The sequence below is a fragment of the Mustela nivalis genome, assembly GCF_964662115.1.
Source record: "Mustela nivalis genome assembly, chromosome: 18".
Taxonomy (NCBI): domain Eukaryota; kingdom Metazoa; phylum Chordata; class Mammalia; order Carnivora; family Mustelidae; genus Mustela; species Mustela nivalis.
The window spans coordinates 7,137,763-7,162,236 of record NC_139037.1 but is presented as its reverse complement, the minus strand read 5'-3'; the positions used below and the strand labels follow the sequence as shown (position 1 = coordinate 7,162,236).

General features: G+C 41.6%; 1 protein-coding gene across 1 annotated transcript in view; it reads right to left on the bottom strand.

Annotated features, from left to right (window-relative positions):
• The window catches only part of CDYL2 (chromodomain Y like 2), a 165,889-nt gene that overhangs the window by 53,590 nt on the left and 87,825 nt on the right, over window positions 1-24,474 (bottom strand). The window contains exon 2 of the mRNA XM_082711063.1: window positions 2,847-3,435. Within this exon, the coding sequence (XP_082567189.1) occupies window positions 2,847-3,435 (589 nt within the window). The remainder of the gene's footprint in view (window positions 1-2,846; window positions 3,436-24,474) is intronic.

Here is a 24,474-nt window from a genome sequence, read left to right as displayed (position 1 = left end):
GAGGTGGGGAAAGGTGGGGAGGAAGACAACATTCAGATCTCTGCATGGGTACAGATATTGGCTTCAACGAGGCTTTTCTCTGGTTGAAATCATAAGCAGAGCCAGGTTTTACTTGACTACACCTCCGACCCCCTGCTGACAAGTTCTGGAACCACAGAACCCCTCTGTCTTGAGTCTGATCTAAGAACCCCAAACCACTTTCTGCCTTCGGTACGGATTCCCAATCTTTTCCTCGTTATTCTAAGACCTACGATAGTAAGCTAGTTCTAACTAGAGTGTTAAAGGCTGACAGTGCCTGGAGAATTTATCAGCCCAGTGATCACAGAGGATGTGAATGTGGCCTGGCAAAGCTGTGTAATGCGTGTAATATACATGTTACTTGCATGTTGCATGTTACATGTGTGTAATATACATGTTACTTTCTCCACTGAGCTGGCCTCAGGAACCTCTCAACGCTGACCTGGAGCCAGCCACTCTCATCATACTGGGAGAAGTCCCTACCTATCTTTTTATTGCTACAAGCACCTAGTGTGGTGACTAGCCCTTAGGAAGTGCTAAAGATAAAAATATATATATATTTTTTTTTAATTTTAAAAAGCAATGAACTGACTTAAACTGACATCTGATGTGAGCCTTAACGCCGCCCCCATTTTGCCACAGAGCACATTTCAAATGCATTAGAGTCACCTGGGGTGCTTATTAAAAACCCACCTTCTGGGCTCTGTCCCAGACTTTGTAAGTCAGATTCTATGGAACCGTCATTGTTAACAAGGCGCCAAATAATCGTACACACATAAAATCTGAGAACCTCAGCCTTAACGTTACAGGGGAACGTCAAGGACACCAATACTATGCAATGTGATTAAGCCAAAGAGCCCTCTGAGAACACCCAGAACAGAACAAAACAGAGGTAGGTAGCTTGCTGCTCGCGATCCGGGTACACGCCCAAGTAGAGAACATTCAAGGTGGGGGGGGGGGCGGGAATAAGGCCAATAAGAGACCAGAGATGAGAAAAGTCTAGAGAAGCATTCCGGAGTGAAGACTGGGATTTAACAAGGCCAGCAGGCTCATCCTCACCTTCCCCCGCTTGGCTGTGGGGCACCGCGTCCCAGTGGCAGATCATGAACCAGGGCGCATCCACGAGGCCCAAAGATGGAGAGCACATGGCTAGGAGCTTGCCCCACTTTGGAAAGTCACATAGAATGAGACGCGCACCTACACTTCTCTACCGGTGTGCTTCTCTGTTGCGCCCCGGGGCCGGTGGCTACAGTCAGCAAACCGTCCCTCCTCCTGCTTCTCCTGCCACTCTCGGGGCAGCCACGCTCTGAGCAGGGCAGAGGACGGCCACCAGCCGGGGTGCGGGGCATCAGGGCCACACTCCTTGCGTCCACACCCAAGGAGCCTCAGAATCTGCCCCCCCCAGCAGCTGTCCTCCCCAAGACAGGGAATTCCTCCGCCCCGGGCAGCTGTCAGGGGAGCGTCAAACACGGATGTTTATGCCAGGCTTCATTTACACAAGCCCACTCCTCCCCGAGAGATGAATTTTTAAAACAAACAGCTTTTACATATGTTAGCAGGCGGAGTCATGTGAGCATCAGGGATCCCCAGACGGGAACGTGAGTCAATCTGGGGCAGACACTGCTAAATAAATCCTGTTTGGGTGAAATTCCTCTCTCTGGAGAAAGAGGAACCTCAAAGCAGATCGCTCAAATTCCCCAGCAAGACTCCCTGAAGACACCCCCGCTCGCCGCGGCGGGGGCAGGCCCTGAGCACCGCGCACTCCGCCATCACCACCGTGTTCCTGTGCGTTTGCCTCCGTCACGCCCCCTCCTGGGAGCTCTGCCAGCCTGTCCCACCTGCGCCCCACACCCCCACGCCCACACACACTCCGGTTCCACCAGGGTGTCAGATGTCCCTTCTCCGTTGGGCACGGGTCGTCCACGCTCATCCCGAGGCTTTGGGGTTCTGGCAGCAAAAGAGAAAAACGCCACCAGCAAGACCACGGGGTATCTGAGAAATGGGGGTGCGCCTGCAAGCCCTACAGTCGGCTGACCCGGAAGATCTGGGCTGCTAAGGCCCCGGCAAGGAGTAATTTCACTACTAAGGAAATGTCAGGTTTGGGAGTTTTAGTTACCTGGGTCATGGCCTCCCCTTTCCTTAACCTTACCTGTGGGCACTTGGTAAAAGGGAGGAATTCTGTAACCTTTGCTGGATTGCTTCATGGTGGAAGAAGAAGGTGCAAAGAACAGGCAGAGGGTGGGGTCAGGGCACCATCTAGGACCTCTGCAGACAAGGAGCCAGATCCCCCCAGGCCAGCAACAGAGGAGGCTCCAGAGGCTCCAGCTTAAGAACGGGTTTGGAGAATTTCAAGTCCAGACTGGGTCTGAGGAGAGGGCAGACCCCACCTTTCTGGGCTATACTGCGAGGGCTCAATGAGAAAGCACGCTCTGCCCAGGGCAGAAAGCATGTCTTCTGGGGACAGGAGTCTCGGGTCCCCGGAGGGTGACCTGAGACTTAGAGCTGCCCTCACAACAGGGGCTCGGGAGGGGTTCCCATGGCCCTGGTGTGTTCCAGCGGTCAGGAATTTTCAGCCCATTATAGGCCTTGGCTGGAGCCTCAGTGGCTTGGCCTCCCCGCCCCCGCCCTGGGCACAGGTGTCTGTAACCAGAGTGGGCCCACGGCCAAGGCCACCTGGCCCTCGGTGAGAGAGATGGAAGGGGAATCACTACGCAGCTAAGGGTCCGGGGTGTTGGGGTGGAGGTAGATGGTGGAGGAGCGCGGTCTTACATAGCTCCCTGGGCTGCCGGAAAAGCCTCAAACAGAGGAAGGAAAGGCAAGCCACGTACCGAGGCCGTTCTCTGCCAATGCCGCGTGGTTGACGCCGCATTCCGCCAGCTCCTGCTCTCCCACGTCATTCAAATCCAAGCCAGGCTGGTGGGACCCATTTCCAAAGTGCCTCTCATCCTTCTCGGAGCCGGCATCCCCATTCTCCATGCCATTCTGAGCCTTTTTCAGCGGCATTATCTGCAAACCGCTGGGGGTAGTCCTGTAAGACACGGTCTTGGTGGCCCTGTCGCCTCCCGCGGGGGGCTTGGCTGAATAGCCTTTTTTTGGCTTGGACAGGGAAGGGTTGATGCGCTTCCGTTTATGGGAAGTCCCTTTGCTCTTCCCAGATTCTGAAGGTCTGTGGGAGAGTTTCTCCACCGACGGGCCCCGGCCGTCACGCAGGAGCTTGGAGGCGCTGGCCTGCTTCCCTGACTTGATCCGTTTGTCCTTGGAAACGTGCAGCCCGTTGAATTCGTCGATGAACTCCTCACAGTGCAACAGGTGGTGCTCTGGCTCCCACGTGTCTTCCGTGCTTCCGTAGCCTTTCCATCGGATCAGATACTCCCATTTCCCCTTCTTGTTCTTCCTCTTGTCTACAATCCTTTCGACCTGGGACACAAGATAAGAAAGTGAGCAAGGAGAGGAAAGAAAGCAGAGAGGAGAGAAATTGGTCCCAGGGAACAAGAGGACAAAGCCCACACTCATGACAGAAGCACCTGCCCAACCCCGGGGGCGAGCTGCGCAACACTGGAAGCTGACACTTCCCAGGGGTGCTCAGGAAGGCTGGCTTATTTTAGGACACCACTGAGTGGAACCAGAGGCACTCGGTGATTTCCCATGACAACTGTGTGATGCCATGCCCGCTGGTGGCATCTGTCTGTCCGTCCGAGGTTGACTCTTGCTTGAAATCACATGGCGAGCTTTCACTAAAGTTCTTTATTCATTTCATTGCACCAAAGTAAAATCAGACATTTAAAGACCAATTTGGTGTGACTTTTTCACCCTTAGTTACAGTAAGTAACATTTATGGAGCACTTACATGGTAAGCACTGTGCTAAATGTACCCTTATTTGTAATAATATGAACGCTTAGTCACACTCATTGGCCAGGTACTAAACGCCGGGCACGGGTGGTCCCGTTTCATTTTCCCCTGACGACAATCCAGGGCAACAGGTGTTCCTTCTATCCCCAGTGTACACGGAGGAAATGAAGCTTCGGGGAGATTAGGTCACCCAACCAACTTCCAAGCTGATAAGGGCAGAGCTGGGATCTGAAACACTCTTACCCCCAACTTATTTTCTTAGTCACAAGGCCACGACAACTTTCTCAACTACAAAAATCTTCCTTACTGCCCAAAACTGATCTGAATCGACAAAGCCCATTATCCCTCCCTGCCCCCACCCACAGTAAGCTCCCTCAGCCTCCAATGTGGGGCTAAGAGTTGAGACCTAAATCTCTATTTGTTGGGGTCTAAAGCCATGTGCCACTGTCTACATATCTTCAAAGGTACAAAAATCTGCCCAGTTTCCAAGGATTCTCATGGGAGAGCACACATAGAAAAATGCCAGTCCTAATGCTAATAACTGGTCAGTAAAAGGGAAGATTTCAACTTTGCACTAGATTTGAAATTCTTTAAATTAAAAAAAAAGACAGAAAATTCCCAATGCTCTACCCCCCAAAAAGCTAAATTTCGATGAAAAAGTAAAACACCTACATTCAAAAGTTCATTACATTTCTATATAGACACAATGGAATTCTGACCCAAAGAAATTAATGAATGAGGAATATGCCCTTGAAACTCATGAGTAGGAAAACAAGGTGAGAAAGAAGAAATGAATACAGGTTTAACTGATCATTTTTCAAAACGAGTACCAAGTGCACGGGGGTTCATTACAGGACTGTTATATGTACATGTCTGAATTTTTATGATTAAAATTTTCCACAATAAAAAGTAAAAAAAAAAAAAGTTGAAAAGTGAGATTGTTTCCCAATGGTTGATGTACAACAGAGGCTATGGAAAATAATTAAATGATTTTCACTGCTTTGCACTTAAATAAATATGCAAATGGCTAGGCCATACTGCCTCTTCATAACACGGCTTCTTCAGAGACGATTTAAATGGTTTCCTTAATTGATTTATCTACAATCAAATTGGCCTATTTCTATTAAAATTCCTTTCCTTACAAAATGCTCTGTGAACATCTGTTTTAGATTTATTACATAATTTTTAGATGTATCACACAAACTGTATAACAGTTTAAAAAAGTAAAACCATGCCAAACTAATGCAGCTTCCCAATCTCTGGATTAAGGAACGGGGCTAGCTGAGTTGTCACTTGTAATGAGGTTTCAGAAAGTCCAGAGTCTCCTCTTTCTGGAAGAGCCTGCAGCCTTGCACATTTGGAGGTCTTTGAAGGGAAAAACACTCTGCAGGTTTATAGAGTGAGGAAGGTGAACAGTACCCTGGCCCTGCCCGAAATAGCAGCATTCTCAAGAACACGAACCTAGGAGTAGCAGAAGGAAGCCCAGATATTTCTAAGGAGCTAAGGGATTTGTGTTGGCATGGAGGTCTCCAGCTTCAGAAAGCATATGGAGAAACTTCTTCCCCAGGATGAAGCAGAGAACCCTGTTGGACACACAGTCGACACAATGGGTAGGTGGGCAGGTGGATGGATGGATGGATGGATGGATGGATGGATGGATGGAAAAATGCACGGCTGAGGGACGGATGGACACAGGGTGGAGAGTGGGATTGTGGGGGGAATGCAAGGATGGATAAATGGACAGATGACTGGATTCATGGGTGCAAGGGAGCGTAAAGACGTGAGTTCAGAAATGGATGCATGGACGGATGGAGAGCACTCACTCATCAAAACAGACCTAGTATAAGGCTATGGAACAAGCCTATCTGGCTTAAATCTCCTGGTAAGCCTTTTATTATGTGTTCTTAAGCAAGTTAAACCTCTTTAGGCCTCATATGATTCATCAAGCAAGGAGGAGATGACAGCACCTACTTCACAGGGTGGTTGTGGAGAATATACAAATAAGTAGTTTTTCATTCCATAATAAAGGTCACTTAATCCTGCCTATCCTCCTGTGAATACAAACTTCGGTGGTATCCAGAGATAGAATGTTTCTCCACCCTGCAGAATATGACCCCCTAAGGATAATCAACTTCTCCCTGGGAAGGAGAGTCAACCTACTTATGTAAGTCCTTCTAATTATGGGAGATCGCTATGCTGAGCAGCCTTACTCAAGAAGCCTGGGGAGTCAGCAAGGGCACAGTGTCCACACAGCTACTGAGGGCCACACTGTGGGTGGGGGGCTTGGTTTCTTCCCTCCTAGTTACAGGAGGAATGAGTCACAAATGGGAAACAGAAGGGCCACTGCCACCACTTCTGGTCCCATGCATCAAGCCACTGGGTAGTCTGACAGCCATTTCTACTTAAATTAACCCAATACCAACAACAAATAGTATTTTAAAAAAATATTTTCTTTATTTATCTAGAGAGAGTGTGTGTGTGCACATGAGCAGGGGGAAAGGCAGAGGGAGAAGGAGAGAATCTCAAGCAGACTCCATATTGGGCATGGAGCCCAGTGCAGGGCTCAATCTTACCACCCTGGGATCGTGACTTGAGCTGAAACCAAGAGTTGGGTGCCTAACCTACTGAGCCACCCAGGTGCCCCCCACAACAAATAATATCAACAGGACCATCCCTAATAGCCTGATGTGTAGGGGGAAACTATTGGCTCTGCCACTTTCTATCCACATGACCCTGGGCAAGTTGCCCCATTTCTCTGGGCCTCAGTCTCCCCATCTGTAAAATAGGTTCACAAAGACTATTTCTTTCAGGTTCACAAAATGAACTGCTTTTATTGAAAGACCAAAATGCTCACAAGGAGCTCAGAAGAAAGTTGGCTCTGAATTTCCCATCATACTTGGAACCTGCAATCTCCTGGGACCTAATTTCCTTCTTTACATCCCTATATAGATTTTCTGACCCTCTTTTCCTCTTTTTCTCAGGAGACTCTCAAACAGAACCAGAATTCTAATTTGTACTGGTGATAACAAAAGCCCACGTTATATAGGACGTGGTCTTGCTAAGGCTCCCCAGCCTCCCCAGCTGTCCACTAACACCTCACACCTCCTGAAAACACAGACCTGGGCCTCCAGCTCCTGGTGGCCCCATCCTGTGCCCTCTCCCACCTCACCGGCACAAGGCCTCCTGCACCACCTGAAACCCAGTCCCTCCCAATGGAGACCGTCATCAATCCTCTCCCCCTGCAATTACTGACAAACACATGAATGATATTAAAGACTCGTGGGCTCACACACACCCAACCAGGCCCTTTCTTTCAAAGATAAGCAGTCTGAGACCTTGAACTGTTTGTCAGAGTTCAGCCAAATCATTAGTTAACATTTACTCCCTGTGATCCCAGCCAGCATGAGACACTCTCCTACGGCAGGCGGGGACAGGGAGCTTCCAATGCAATTATTACCAGCACCGCCATGACGAGCGGATGGCTGTCTCATTAGGAACAGTAATGATGATAATCACCTTTACTGGTACATGCTGTCCCAGGAACTGTGCTGAGCACTCGTGAGTTTTGAGGCTTCACCTTCATACCCAGGCTGGCAGCTGGACATGTCCCCCACCCTTGGACATGGGAGAAAGCTGAGGCTCAGAGAAGGTAGATGACTTTCTCTGGATCACAGAGTCAGTAGGTGGTGAGTCAAGATGGGACCCCTCACTCGTGAGAGTCCCCAGCCTGAGTCCTCAGCCCCTGGGCCACACCTCACCAGGAGGAAGCCATCGGGCTGGGGTGGGGAGGGGGGGCACAATCCTTAAATGAGCCAGCAGGAGGTAATGTGTGGAAACAAATGACAGTGAGAAGAATGTAAGACAGGAAACAGTGACGGAGGGAACAGGGCTACTCCAGGTCAGACGGGCAGGAAAGACTCCTGTGAGAAAGAACAAGTTAAGCTAACACCAAATAGGGCCTTCAGAGGTGGAAAAAATTTGAACCCGGGACAGGCCTTTCCAAGTAGAGAGAGCTCACTCGCCACCTTCCTCTTCAGCCTTCCACTAGCAGGCGGGTCAAATGTATGTGATACCTACAGACTGACTATATATTATGTACACAGACTCATTCAATCTTCAAAATAACCCAACGAGGCAGGTCATTTTATTCTCTCCCTTTTTTAACAGAGGATAAAACTGAAGCACCCAGAGGTTAAGGCCCTTGGCTAAGACCCTACCTCCGACAATCAGTGGAGAGCGAAGACTTGGCCCAAAGCATCTTGGCTTCAAACCCCATGCTTTCAGTGAGTGCATTACACCCACTATCCACTCGTGCCCAGTAGGCCCAACCTGGCTGAGGACTCACCCTGACAGCGTATCTACAGTTTCAGACACTTGCCCTCAGCGCTGCCAAGGTCACAGAAGACCTAAAGCAGCGATACATGGCTTAGAGTAGCCTCTTAGGCCTGACTCTCCTAGCTTGCCATGGGGGCCTCCCTCCCCTTCTGCTCCAATTCTCTGTTGGTTCAAATGGAAAGAGATTAACCATCAATAATATTCCTACTCCAGCTTCCCACCAAACAAGAACAGTATATGAAATTACAGTAGCTCAGAAACCCAGGGTTACCAAAGGTTTTCCAGACTCTTGAAGGAATGCCTCCCACGCCATATGGGACTAGAATGATAAACTTAGTGTTACTAAGACATGACTTTCCTCTGGATGCCAAGAGCAAGAAAGAATAAAAAAAAAGGCCCAGGCCTGCTGTGTGCCCACGTATACGTCAGAGCAGCCATCCACAGACATCCCCAGATTCTGGACCTCAAGCCCCACACCTGCAAGGACCTCTCTTTCTGCATCCTTCCAACATCCTGGGACAACTTCCATAGGCATAGAAAGGCAAAGGAACCCCATTATTACAACTCAGGGTATGAGGTCCCTGGCAAGGATAAAGATAGGACAAGACCGGGAAGCAACTAGGTATGGGCTGTTTTAGATCAGGAAGACTGATTGTTTCAGATTATCTCATCCAAGAAGGCAGTATAAACAGGCAGCATTTCTCACTCAGTCCAGCAAAACTACACTAGAGAAATAGCTGCTGGACCAAGAAATTCGGCTCAGAGTCATGTAATTTAGCCTCCAGGTGAGTCTAGGGGGAACTCAGTAACATCCAAGTGATGAGGGACCAAGAGAAATTCTCACACCCCTCAACTGGAAAACACTGAACCAGACAGACCTCTCTTTGATCAAGAACATGCAGGCAAAACCTGGCAACAACAACATTAGTCACAGACACATTCATGAGAATTTCTAAATTGTATCAGAACTTGATCATCACTAAAGGTTCTCGGTAAAATCATTTTAACGAGGAAAAGCACTACTGCATTTTTACAAAGGGTTTGTGTCGTGTTTTCAAAGGTGGCAGAAAATATGAGCTCTGTTTTTAGAAGAGAGAGAAGGAAAGGTAAATGATGAAATGAAACCAATAGGCTGAGTCGGACATGGAAATGAAAGGCTCATTTACATAAGAAAGGATGTAAGGAAATGAAAAGAAAAACACAAGCAAAGAAAATTCCCATCGGAACCAGGAAAGGACAGAATCAACACCAACGTGCAGAAAATCAAATCCCTGAGGGAGACAAGGCACTTGAAAAGCTTTCCAAGGACACAGTGGTTCTTAAAGAAAACCTTACGGAACATGAGAAACAAGACATCCAGGAGGGTCATCAGAGATCTAACCAAGGTAAGTCTGGTGGGGGGAAAAAACCAAAATGGGGCAAGAACATGAATAAGGCCTATCAGGAGAAATCTCTGTATCTTAAGTCTGTATGTCAAGGAAAGAGCTCAATGATGGGGGAGGCAGAGGTTGAGAATAAACTGACTTGATTCCTTTATTCCTATTCTTTTTTTTTTTTAAAGATTTTATTTATTTATTTGACAGAGAGAAATCACAAGTATACGGAGAGGCAGGCAGAGAGAGAGGAGGAAGCAGGCTCCCTGCTGAGCAGAGAGCCCGATGCGGGACTCGATCCCAGGACCCTGAGATCATGACCTGAGCCAAAGGCAGCGGCTTAACCCACTGAGCCACCCAGGCGCCCCCTTTATTCCTATTCTTTAAAAACTTTTTTAAAAAGATTTTATTTGTTTGTTTGTTTGTTTGTTTGTTTGAGAGAGATCATGAGTTGAGGGGAAGGGCAGAGGGAGAAGCAGACCCCTCATTGAGCTAGAGCCCAATGCGGGGCTCAATCCCAGGACCCTGAGATCGTGAACTGAGCTGGTTCACTTAACCAAGTGAACCACCCAGGTACCCTACAAAACTTCTTAATTTCAAAAAGTTGAACTCCCCACTCTCATACCCCAACTCTCCCCTAACCAAAATGGTTGGAGAAAAAAAAAATCAGGTTTACTTCAGAGAACATTAAAATACCAGAATAAAAATCAAAAAATAAATAAATATTATAAATTTAGGAATTCTAAAACCAGTGAAGTGGACCTTCACATGAAAAGGAAGGGGGAAGATATCTCATGTGCTAAGGAACAAAATACATATAACCGCCCATTTAAAAAATGACCTCAAGGATCCTGCAGTGCCAGAAAATAAGAAAGTATTTAAAAATTAAATAAATAAGCTTCGAATGATGGGAAAATGCCAAAAGGAACCAACCGAAAGAGCTCCTGATGGCCAAAGCTAGAACAATTTGAATAAGAAAATAAATAGTTATAGTACTACATTTATAACCCAAAGAGTAAAATAAATATCCATGAGCTCATCTGTTATAAATAAATGAATTACTTATTAGAAGTTGCCTGCAGGCCAAATCCGGCCCAAGGCCTGTTTTTAAAGATTTTATTTATTTATTTGACAGAGAGAAATCACAAGTAGATGGAGAGGCAGGCAGAGAGAGAGAGAGGGAAGCAGGCTCCCTGCTGAGCAGAGAGCCCGATGCGGGACCCGATCCCAGGACCCTGAGATCATGACCTGAGCCGAAGGCAGCGGCTTAAACCACTGAGCCACCCAGGCGCCCCCTGTTTTTAAAAATAAAGATATCTCGGAACATACCCATGCCCATTCATTTATGTATTATCTATGGGTGTTCCAAACCACTAAAGTGTAACAGAGACTGCAAGACCTGTAAGGTCTAAAATGTTACAGACCCATCAGGTCTAAAAAGCTATCTGGCTTATTAGAGAAAAAGTCTGCTGACTCTGGAATAAATAAATAAATGGGGTAGAAAAGACCAATATTTCTTGCAGAAGAATTCCAAATAATCAATGTATAAAGAATAAGGCAAACAGGAAAATCCCTACTGGAATACCACAGAAAAAACTGCTACAGTCAAGATCCACAGATCCAAGATCTAAAATTAGTGCATAAAACTTTAAAAAGAAATGGATACTTGTATACCATCAAAGTATCCCCCTAATATACTTATTAACTATGATGGTAGTTTTAACAGATTCCCATGAATTGATACCCCTCCTTTAGGGGATGGAGCTTAATTCCTCTCCCCTTGAGTGACAGGACTCAAGAACGTCTTTCTAATGAGTAGAGTATATGAAGGGGGACAGTAGCTGTACAGTGGAGAGACCTGGCAAACCAGTGCTCAAGGTTATCTCACCCATGATAAAACATGTCAGTGCCATGCATACTCCAACACACTTCACTTAGAAGGGCACTTTCCTCTGTGGTATAATGCCTCAAACCCATTACCTCTTGAGGAAACATCAGACAAACTCAGACTGAGAAACAATCTACACAGCAAAAACACCTGACCAGTCATTTAGAAGTGTCGAGGTCTTGTAATGAAAGCAAAGATGGGGATACTGTCTGGGATTAGAGGGGTGCTGAGAAGGTCATGACCAGATGCTGAACCAGATCCTGCAAAGGACATTCACAAAATACTGGTGAAATCCTGGTGAAGTCCACAGTTTAGTTCATAATGCAGCATCAATGTTAATTTCTTAGTTTTGATAGATGTATATGATGTAAAATGTACATTAACGGTGAAAACTGGTTAAGGGGGTATATGGGAACTCTGTGTACTATCTCCATAATTCTAAAAATCTAATACTATTCCAAATGGCTGTTTTTAGATTTTATTTATTTGACAGAGAGAGAGAGCGAGCGAGCACACAACCCGGGAGGAGAGGGCATGGGACAGGGAGAAGCAGACTCCCTGTTGAGCAGGGAGCCCACCTCGGGGCTCGATCCCCAGGACTCTGAGATCACAACCTAAGCAGACACTCAACTGACTGAGTCACCCAGGTACCCCTCCAAATGTTTTTTTTTTTTTTTTTAATTTTTAAAGTACAAGTGTAGTATCTAGTATACACAATTGTACAGAATCTAAAAAAAAATTCTGAATATTAACAACAATCATAAAACCTAATAATTTTAAGCACTCATCATTTATTTGTTTAGTGATAGAACTTAAAATAATAGGGGCGCCTGGGTGGCTTGGTTGGTTAAGCCTCTGCCTTTGGCTCAAGTCATGGTCTCAGGGTCCTGGGATCTAGTCCCACATCAGGTTCTCTGCTCAGCGGGGAGCCTGCTTTCCTCTCTCTCTCTGCCTGCCTCTCTGCCTACTTGTGATCCTTATCTGTCAAACAAATAAAATCTTAAAAAAAAAAGAAAGAAATTAAAATAATAAGCAAAGATAAGGGCACATGGATGGATGGCTCAGTTGGTTGGGCGACCAACTCTTGATTTCAGCTCAGGTCACAATCTTGAGGTCATGCGATAGAGAACTGCAACAGAGTCCACATGGCTGGGGATCTGCTTGGGCTTCTCTCTCTCCCTGCCCCACTGCCCCTCCCCTGACTCATGCACATGCACGCTCTCTCACTTCTAAAATGAATGGATGAATCTTTAAAAAAAATGTAAGCAAAGATCCATCAGGCAGTACCAAATTTTGTACAGAGCATCAATGTAAAATTAAGGAGCAAAATGCATTAAATAGAAGAAGAAGATTTTCTCCATTAAAAATACTCACTAAATAGATAATAGGCATGAACTTTTCTGCAGCAAATAACAGATCAAAAAATTATTTAAAAATTCAACAGAAATTGATAGAAACTATTTGAACTGAAGACTTAAACTCAATATTTCAGACATGGGAGATAAAGCAAATGGAAAACAGGGATATAAGAAATACAAATAATATAAATATGATGGTCACTCTAGTAAATATTGCAGGTATTTGTATAAAATGAAACCTTTAATTTCATAATTTGTAAATAAAATAAAATCTACAAAATTTATAGAAAACCACTTTCAGAACACTTATAAAAATTGATTATGTACTAAAATATCAGAGAAAACTAATAAATTCTAAAAAGAAAATGCTGTATATACACTACATTCTCCAAAGACAATGCTATAATACTAGATGAAAGCACAATTTAAAAATAAATCCCAACTAATATTATAAATGAAAAAACCCTCAGGACCATCAGATAAAGACCTAAGAAAATTTATAATAATGATTTTTTTAAGTAAAAACTAAGTACAAACATATTATTAAAGTACTAGGATGAAGGGAGGGAGGGAGGGAAGTTAGAAGGAAGGAAGGAAAGAGTTCAGTATTAACTCTGACTAATCAGTAAAAGAAAAAATCACTCTTGGGAAGTAAGAGGAAAGAATAAATATCAAAGTAGAAATTAACAAACTAGAAAACATACAAAAGCTGAAACTACTAACATTCAAAAAATTAAAATAAAGGGCAAAATGGCAGAGTAGGCAGCTCCAAAAACCTGTGTCTCCAAAGAAACACTGAAAAACGGATTCAAAAAAGTCAGAATCAACCCTTTAAGAATTCTGGAAAACAAAATTTATAGCAACCACACAAACACTGAATCAAGAAAAACACAACTTAAAAATAGTAGGAAAGCAGGGGGCGCCTGGGTGGCTCAGTGGGTTGAGCTTCTGCCTTCGGCTCAGGTCATGATCTTGGGGTCCTAGGATCAAGTCCCACATCAGGATCTCTGCTCAGCAGGGAGCCTGCTTCCTGCTCTCTCTCTCTCTCTCTCTCTGCCTGCCTGCCTCTCTGCCTACTTCCGATCTCTCTCTGTCAAATAAATTAAAAAAAAAATAGTAGGAAAGCTTTGCAACACTTTTGCTTGCCCTTGACCATCCCATTCCCCAGCTCATCAGCAGTCTTGAATATGGTAATATGGCAGCCCATATTTCCAGTGTAGAAACATGGTCCTTGGTTCTTGAGAGAGTAGAACGGACCTTATCCTCAAAGAACTGTGTTTGTTCTAACTGGTCTATGAATTACCTGAAAGATGGACACAAGCAGTTACTTTTGTTTTGTTATTCCTGAAACTTGGGATGGAAAAATGGCTATGGAGAGTCATTCTTTCAAAACAATGTAAGGTAAATGAACAATCTGCTGCCAACTGGGACAAAAGGGTGTCACTGAGAAAAACAATAGATGCACAGAAAGCCTGGGAGGAAAGGTGAGAAAGCTTCTTCAGAAAATTAAAGAATTCAAAAATGCCCGTGTATACTGGAAATTTAAAATCTAAGCACTTGCCCAGGGCAGACTGCATTCTGGGGAAAGACTTGCGACAGCCCTACACTTTTCACTTCTGGCTGATCTCTAGGCTTAGTGCAAGGACAAGTGAATGGCCTGGCTGAGCAGTGAAGGAATGTCCCAACAGAGTCAGTCTAGGAGAATCAGTCTTTCTGTCCTTCATTCTTTCTCTTTCTCTCTTTCTTCTTTCTTTCATCCTTTCTCTCTTTCTCTTTATTTCTATTTTTATTTCTCCTGGAATGCAAGGAAATCTGTCACAACTAGCTTAATATAATCTAAAGGAACAGAAACTTCATAAACCACACATGACTATGAATACAGACTTTATAAAAAGAGCTTAGAGAGGTCTCTAAACAAACAGTAACAAATCACAAGAAGAAACAAAAAGAAACTCTGAGAACGGGGAGGAATCTGATTTCCAGAGTTACCCACATTCTAATTGCCCAATTTCCAACAAAAATCTATATGAAACATTAAAATAAACAGGAAAGGGGCACCTGGGTGGCTCAGTCAGCTAACTGTCTGCCTTTGGCTCATGTCATGATCCCAGGGTCCTGGAATCAAGCCACACATTATGCTCCCTTATCAGCAGGTAATTTGCTTCTCCCTCTCCCTCTGCCCCTTCCCCACTGTGTGGTCTCTCTCTCTCTCTCTCTCTCTCTTTCTTGCTTTGCTCTTTCAAACAAATAAAATCTTTTAAAAAAATAAAAACAAAAATAGAGCAGGGAATGTGACCAATTAACAGAAGAAATTAACAGACTATCACTGAGGAAGGACAGACATGGGACTTGGTAGACAAATGCTTCAAATCAACTTCCTTAAATACGCTCAAGGAAGTAGAGGAAAACAAGGACAAAGAGGTGAAGCCAGGGTAACAATGTCTCAACAAATAGAAAACATCAACAGAGATTTTAAGAATCATAAAAAGGAACCAAACAGAAATTTGAGATCTGAAAAGTATAATAACTTAAATGAAAATGTCACCAGAGAGTTTTAGTAGAAGATTTAAGCAGGCAGAAGGAAGAATCAGTCAACTTGAAGACAGCTCAACTGAAATTATCCAGTCTTAGCAGAAAGGAAAAAATGAAGAAAAAATAAAATAAACATAACCCAAGAGATCTGTAAAACTCCATCAAGGTTAACAACATATAAACAATGGGTGTTCTAGAAAGGGAGGATGAAAAGGGGCAGAAAGAATATTTGAAGAAATAAGAGCAAAAAATCCAAATTTTATGAGATATGTAAGTACATACATTCAAGTTCAACAAATTCCAAGTAGGATAATCTCAAAGAGATCTACAAGAGACACATTATAATTAGATAGTTCAAAGACAAATCCAAAGAGAGAAACTTAAAGGCAGCAAGAGGGAAACACCTCATGTCCAAGAAATCCTCAATAAGATTAAGAGTCAGTTTCTCATCAGGAATGATGGAGGCCAGAGGACAGTAGAATCACATTAAAATGCTGAAAGAAAAAGCTGTCAACCAAGAATTTTACATTTGACAAAACTACCCTCCAAAAATGAAAGGAAAATTATGATATCCCCAGATAAACAAAAACTAAGGTAATAATATCACTAGTAGACTTTCCCTAATTTTCCCTTTAGGCTAAAATTAAAAGACAACAGACAATAAATTGAAGCCGTATGAAGAAATAGCAAACTGCAGAAAACCAATAAGTAGATATAAAATCCAGAATTACTGTATTTTTCACTTGCAACTTATTGTTTCCTATATGACTTAAGATAAATGCACTTAGCAATAATTATATATGTATGTTAATGGGTATACTATATAAAGATATAATTAGTGATAATAAAAACAGTGGGAGGGAGCTGTATATAAGCAGAGTTTTTCTATGATATTGAAACTACACTGATATTGAAACTTAGGATGTTAATGGTAAATCCCATAGTACCACTAAGAAAATATCTTTAAAAATGTACAGTAAAGGAAATGACAAAGAAATCAAAATGGTATATTACAAGAACTGATCCTTGAGACAAGGGAATAAAATAGATGAATTACTGATTAATCTCACTGAAGAAGAAATACAGTAAATACAAATAAAGTGAATGAAACAGAAATGAAACAATATAACAAATGTAAATTAAATTCTTGCAATACTATGTATTCTAACATGCTGAAAAGTTTGGAATATGAAGTGAAATGCATATTATAAAATAATATGTGCATGAGCAAAAATGACTCAGAAGAAACTGACATTGGAAAGAAACAGATACAGTTACTAAAATTAAATATCTAAACCAAACAATAACTACAGGAAAAAAATGAGTAGTCACTAAACAAATTCCTAAGAAAAGGTTCTAACTTAAATTAGTCTACCCAAGAAACTTTCAGATATTTAAGACATCAGTAGTTCCAATAATAACAGATATTATTTTAGTGCATTGAGGAAAAAATGGAAAGCTTCCAAAATCTACTGAACAAATTTACTCTTGCCTTTGTGAAAAGTCTTGAAAATGATAGCATTAACAATAAAAATCTACATAACAATCCCACTGATCAATATAATACAAATGTCTTAAATGGAACTAGAAAACAAAAAGAAATAAAATGTTTAAAGAATAAAATATCTTGAAGTTACAGATGGTAGAATTTTAAAAATACTAAGATAAGTTTCATGTTAATTGGTAAAAGAAGGAAAAATGACACACTCTTAATAAATGTATCAACTCAATTTCCCAAATTATAAATTCATTCCAGACCATCTCCCCCTACAAAAAAGGACTTAAAATAGATATGTCAAAGGAGAGCTATATTAAATTAGTAGTTTCCCTCAATATTAATAGTAAAATCTAATAGGTACTCCCAATGAAGTCAAAATCAAAACAAAGACATATACAATGTTTTCATTATTAAGCTATTTTGGGTGAAAAGAACAGCACAAGAAAATATTAAATAGGAAAAGGAGAAATGAATACAGAAAAAAAGGGTCAAATTATCATGATCTGTAGATAATATGATTACACATCTTCTATCTCTAGAAAATGTGAGATAGTAGAAAAAATTTGACTTGACCAGAACTGAAAAAGTTTAGCAAATGATTAAGTATAAAATAAGTATTAATAATTCACTATCAACTTTGTTCCAGAAGGAAACTACACATTCTCTTCAAATATGCATTAATTACTCACAAAAACAAGTATGTATTATCCTGCGAGGCAAATCTCAATATACTAGAGAAACAGAACAGAAACCACACAGTCCATAATTTCTAATTTGTTCTAATAAAATTCTGAATCAACAACAACAAAAAAAGACAGAAGAATAATCTATGGTCTGGCTTATAATTTCTACTCCAAATGTGGAACTGAAAAAAAGCACTACTCCCCACTTCACAACAACAACAAAGATCCAGACAAATCTATGTTCCTGACTGGTCTAGAACTCATCAGAGAGCAGATACTGAGTAAAAAAACAACTAGCTCAAAGTCTCAGATGCTAGTAAAGAGATATTGAAGATGGTACCTTGAGTGGGTGCTTCTGGACCAGCTCTAATGGAGAAGGTGAAAAATGCAAGACCAGATGAGAAAATTCAGTGGAGTTAAAGAAATCATAAAAAAAATCAAATAAAAATGCAAGAAATCAAGATTATAATAAAAGAGATGAAGATTACAGTTGACAGAGTGACTGGCAGACTCAACATACCTAATGGGAAAAAAATCAGAAAATGTGAAAGTAGATCTGTAGAAATTAGCCAAATTGAAAGACAAATTTAAAAAGTAGGGAGAAAAAAGGGTATGTAAGATCTGTAGAATGAAACCAAATACTCTAATATGCATATCATTGGAATCTCAGAGGGAGAAGAAAGGGAAAATGGGCAGAAGAAATACTTGAAATATGAGTAGGCAAAAAAGTTCAAAATTAATGATAGTACCAAACCACTAATGCAGAGTTCAGAAAATACAGAGCAGGATAAATGCTCAGCCCACAAAAGAACACAATATAACACAATATACCAAGTCATATGATTTGAAACCACAGAAAACGAAATAGCAGAGAGAAAATCTTGCCATCAGAGAAAAAGGAGACATTTCATAGCAAAAAAACAAAAATAAAAATTATATCAGACTTCTTACCAAAAACCATGCGTGACAGAACACGGAGAAATAGTATCTTCAAAGTGATTTTTTAAAAATTGTCAATCAACAACTTGGCATCCAGCAAAAATATCTTTCATAAGAAAAAGAAAGATCTCAGATAGAAACTAAGAGACTTCATCACCAGCACACCCACTCTATATAGAATGTTGAAGAAGTTCTTCAGATAAAGAAATAGGACACCAAACAGAAATTTGGATCTACACAAAGAAATAACACAGAGAGTGGGATAAATGAAGGTAAAAATAAAAATTTTTCATTACCTTGAATTGCTCTAAAGTTAAACGAGTGTCTTAAGTAAAAAGGGCAGGAATGTACTGTGTGTTCCTGGCAAATGTTAAAGTAACATGTTAGATAAGAGTAAGACAGAAGGGGAAGGGAAATGGGAATACAGTATCACAAGATCATCAAACTACATGCAAAGCAGGGTAAGTTACGTGTAGGTAAACTGGGTGAAGATATATCATGTAAGCTTTAGGGCAATTACCTTAAAAAATAAACAGGAGGTATAAATAACTGTGAAGACTGAAAAGCATCATGAGAAAGGCTAAGCTTTAAAAAAGAATTTTAACTCCAATAGTGCAAAAAATATTGAAACAAAGAACTGATGGGGCAAATAAAAAAACAGCTGGCAAGATGCAAAATCATAATACAATTATTTATGTAATTGTATATTCTTGTAAATGGCATAAACATCAAATTAAAAGACTCATACAGTCAAACTGGATGAAAAAGGAAGACAACTATATGTTGTTTTAAGTAATCTACTTTCAGTATAAAGACATAACCAATAATGAAAAGAAAGCTTGAATAATTATATTAATATCAGACACAGTAGAGTTCAAAACAAAGAATACTACTAAAGAAAAACAGGAGCATAACATAACAATAAGAGTAAGTTCTCTAAGAATATACAACAGTCCAAAATGTTTATGCAGTTAACCAAATTACAGGTATATAAAGCAAAAACTGAAGGGAGAATTAGATAAAATACACAATTATGGTTGGAGGCTTCAACATTGCTCTCAGTAATGAACAGAACAGGAATATATAAAATCAATAACAATACAAAATACCTCAAAAACATGATGAGGCAGTTTGACAAAATGACATTTTAAAAATACCTTACACAGAGTTACATGTTGCTTGCAAGGGCACACGGAACACTTACTATACTCAGGGCCATAAAACAAACCATAAAAAGTTGAAGCAAATAGAAATCATCAAAACTGTGTTCATTGGCTGTAACAAAATTCTGTAATAAAAATATACACAAATATATCTGGAAATCTCTCCCTTGATACTTAGAAATTAAACCCCACACTTCTAAATTAACCCATGAGCCAAAGAAGTTCCCAGGAAATTTTGAAAATATTTTAAACTAACTGACAGTGAAATGAATGCATCATATCAAAGTTGCAGGAGGCAGATAAAACAGTGTTTAGAGGGAAATTTATAGCATTCTGTGCTTATCTAAGAAAAGAAGGAAGGGGGACGCCTGGGTGGCTCAGCTGGTTAAGTGGCTGCCTCCAGCTCAGGTCATGATCCCAGCATCCTGGGCTCGAATCCCGCATCGGGCTCCTTGCTCAGCTGGGAGCCTGATTCTCCCTCTGCCTCTGCCTACCACTCTGTCTGCTTGTGCTCACTCTCGCTCCTGTCTCTGACAAATAAATAAATAAAATCTTTAAAAAAAAAGAAAAGAAAAGAAGGTCTAAGCTTACACCTTAAAAAAAATTACAAGGAAGAGCAATTAAACTCAAAGCTAGCAAAAAGAAGAAAATAATAAAGATAGGAAGAAATTAAAAACAATAAAATTATAGAGAATATCAATGAAATAAAAAGCTGGTCCTTTGAAAGCATTTCAAAATTGTTAAACTTCTAGCCAGACTTAGGACAAACTGAAAAAAAAAATACCTATAATGGGAATGAAAGACTGAAGGGACACCCACAGGTATACATGTAGGTCTATGATCCATGGTTCCCACTGGGTTGGGGAGAGAGAGAGGTACATAGGTAGAGCACAGAGGACGTTTAGAGCAGTGAAAGTACTCTGTACTATAGTGATGGACACGTGTCATTACACATCTGTCCAAACCCATAGCTGGTACAATGCCAAGAGTGACCCTAATGTAAATTACTGACTTTGAGTGATAATGGGCTCATCGATTAAAAAAAAAAAAAAAGACAAATGACAGATCAATGAAATACCGACATTTGTAAGAAAAGGCTGTTGTCTATGCTGTTTAAAAAAAAAAGCACCTTTTTTTTTTCATTATTATGTTCAATTAGCTAACATAAGTTTTTTGTTGTTTTCTTTTTATTTTTTATTTATTTTCAGCACAACAGTATTCATTATTTTTTTCACCACACCCAGTGCTCCATGCAATCTGTGCCCTCTATAATACCCACCACCTGGTACCCCGACCTCCCACCCCCTGCCCCTTCAAAACCCTCAGATTGTTTTTCAGAGTCCATAGTCTCTCATGGTTCACCTCCCCTTCCAATTTCCCCCAACTCCCTTCTCCTCTCTAACTCCCCATGTCCTCCATGCTATTTGTTTTGCTCCACAAATAAGTGAAAACATATGATAACTGACTCTCTCTGCTTGACTGATTTCACTCAGCATAATCTCTTCCAGTCCCATCCATGTTGCTACAAAAGTTGGGTATTCATCCTTTCTGATGGAGGCATCAAACTCCAGAGTGTATATGGACCACATCTTCCTTATCCATTCGTCCGTTGAAGGGCATCTTGGTTCTTTCCACAGTTTGGCGACCATAGCCATTGCTGCTATGAACACTGGGCTACAGATGGCCCTTCTTTTCACGACATCTGTATCTTTGGGGTAAATACCCAGGAGTGCAATTGCAGGGTCATAAGGAAGTTCTATTTTTAATTTCTTGAGGAATATTGTTCTCCAAAGAGGCTGCACCAACTTGCATTCCCATTAAAAGTATAGATTGCTCTAGGCAGTATCGACATTTTAACAATGTTTATTCTTCCGATCCAAGAGCTAACATAAGTTTTTGATTCATTAGTTGCATATAACACCCAATGCTCATCACAACAAAAAATACCATTTAAATCAACTTTTAAAAAAAAAGAAAAACCAATAAAAATGGGGGGGCAGATAAAAACATCCAAAGAATTAAAAACAGACACAACTTATTTAAAGGCAGGGCCAATCTCATTCCTAATCAGGGAAAGTGAAAACAAAACAATGAAAAGGGCAGAAATAAGGTTGATAATATATGTTGGGAAGGGTGTGGGGAAAGGACAGCCACAGGTGCCCTTGGTCAGAGTATAAACTGGTACCCCCTTTAGGGAGCGTCATTTAATAAATACATGAAAAATTTTAAATGCCCACTTAACAGACATCTTAAGAAATTTTAAATGCCCCTCACCCCCCACCACACACATGGCATACAGTCATGTTACACTAGTTCATGCCAAAGGACCCTGGCAGAAGAAATGTGGGTCTCCTCTGAACAGAAATAACCCACTTCCTGCTCTCTCCTTTCCATGCTAGTAACCAAGGAAATCATGAATTGCTTTTGGCTGCAGCCAAGGGGTAGTTCAGCCTCCAAGAGAGGCCTGGGCCCCTGAGGGACTGGGTGGAGCCGAACACCCCACCAACCTTCCCCGAGCCTACAGCAGGAATGAGAAACAACCCTTTGTTGTATTAAGCCACTGGGAATAAAAAACCTGCACAAACCCTTGACCCAGCAATTTGCATTCTGGGTATCCAATTCTGGGAAAAGAAAGAGATGTGAACTATATAGGTAACCCTCTATCAAAGGAGAATGGTTAAAGAAATTAAAATAGAGCTATATGCTTTGACCTAATAGTAGGATTCCACTCATGTCAAAATATACACAGGCAAATGATAAAGATCTAGAATAAACCACTGTTAATTGTCTTACTCTCAGGCAGGGGAAGGGGCGCTAGGGGGGATAGGGCTTTTCATTTTTATTCAATATTCTTCTGTATTGTTTAACTTTTCTCAATTGCAGGCAATTTCTAAAGCATCGGGGCCATATTTAAATCAATAAGAATATTTTCTTAAATGAATGCATTTCTCATACAACTTAAATGACCAGTGAGAAGACATGAGGGGAGGCGTGAACACATTCCAAAAAAAGCAACCAAAAAGATTAAAATAGCGAAGTCTAACTTGAACAAGAAATATTGAGAAACCAGAAGAAGAAAAGCCACAAAATCCAGCAGGGAGATTTTAAAAGGCTCAAATGAATGGAGTGGTACGTACAATGTGTCTGAATGGAAAGTCGTCACATATTAAAGGTGTCAGATTGCAACAAGCCGATCGATGAATATAATGCAGTTACAATCAAAATCCCAATGGGTCCCATTTTCAGAACTGCACAAAATTATTCTCAAGTACCTTTGGGAGAATTAAAGAAAAATAGTCGACTAGTTTTGGAAAAGAAAGATAATGAGGAGGCAATGCCACACAACAAAACACAGTATAAAGCCGTGACACTGTCAGCATTGTACTGGGGCAGGGGGACAAGAATCAGCTGAACAAGAGAGAAAGTCCTGAAGAGAGCCCTTAGTAAATAAAATTGTTTTTATTTTTTAAAGCATCAAAAATCAGTGCCAAATGGAAGAATCCTTGAGTTAGTGGCCCTGGAACAGTTAAATAGGAATGGGGTAGAACACGCATCTTTACTTCACAATAGAGGGATGAGAGTGTGGGGGTTGTTTAAAAATTAACTCTGGGTGGTTTCAAGAGTCAGCAAGTTGAAATGCACACATACACACCACCCAACACAAGATCATGAAACGCAAGCCGGGGAGTGGGAGAGATAAAGAGAACAGGTAAATAGTCAATCTGATTTTTAGTTGAAAGATAACCTACATCACTCAGGGGGGAAAAAAATGTGTATAAAAAGAAACAAAATCAAATGGCACACAGTGAAATGGAAAAAAACCAGGACCAATGTCAGAAAAGCTTAATTAATCTCCATATGAGGATCTCAGGAAGATCCTTAATAGAAGTACATACATGGGCAAAGGACAGGAGCAAACCACTCACAAAGCACACAAATGGCTAGTAAATATGTAAAAGCATTTTATCTCATAAGAGAACAAAGAAATAGAAACAAAAACAAGAATGAGGTTCTGGTGTTGAAAGCTATCAAATTAATAATGATTTTTTCTGAAACCTGGGTGCCCCCGATACACCCTGATACACTTCATGTTGTGAAGCGGACAACTTTCAGAAGGGAATTTTCTGGTATGTAGTAAGAGCCTTAAATGGTCCCTATGCTTTAACCTAGCAAGGTCTCCTCAAGGACTTCAAAACTTTGGCAAACCATCGTGCATACTTACTGCCGCATTACACGGAAATGCACGAAACCCGAACTCTCTAATGCACATGTCAAAAGGAAACATGCAAGCCCTGAGAATGAGTTCTACAAACAGGTTTCAATGATGTAGGAAAGTGACGCAACATGCAATGAAAAACAAAGATTTTTCATAATTGCAGGGAATTCTAGGTCATTCCAGGAATCACTCGCTCTCAAGGAAATCAATCTGTGTCCATGCCCTCTTTGCAATGCGACTTTGCCTCTCGTCCCATCAAGGCTGGAGCCCATTTTCCAGCCCTTGAATCTGGACTTGCCTTGTGACTTGTGTGGTTTCTACTTTTGCCTCCATGGCTCACTGTTCTGAGACCACCACACGGAGAAGCCGGCTGAGCCCTAGTGCACAATGAGAGGACACGAGGTGCCCAGGCACCTGCCGTCACTGCACACCAGAAGGGTGGGTGCGGCCCCCTGGGACCCTCCAACCCAGCTGTGTGAGTGAGCCCAGGGGGCACAGCATAGGCACTGCCCAGCCCACCCGCTGAATCAGGAGACCTGATGATTCTCAGCCACCAAGTCTACTGCTGATACACCAGGATACAAAATTTCATGGAAGAGTTAGTTCGGTCATGTAGCACAT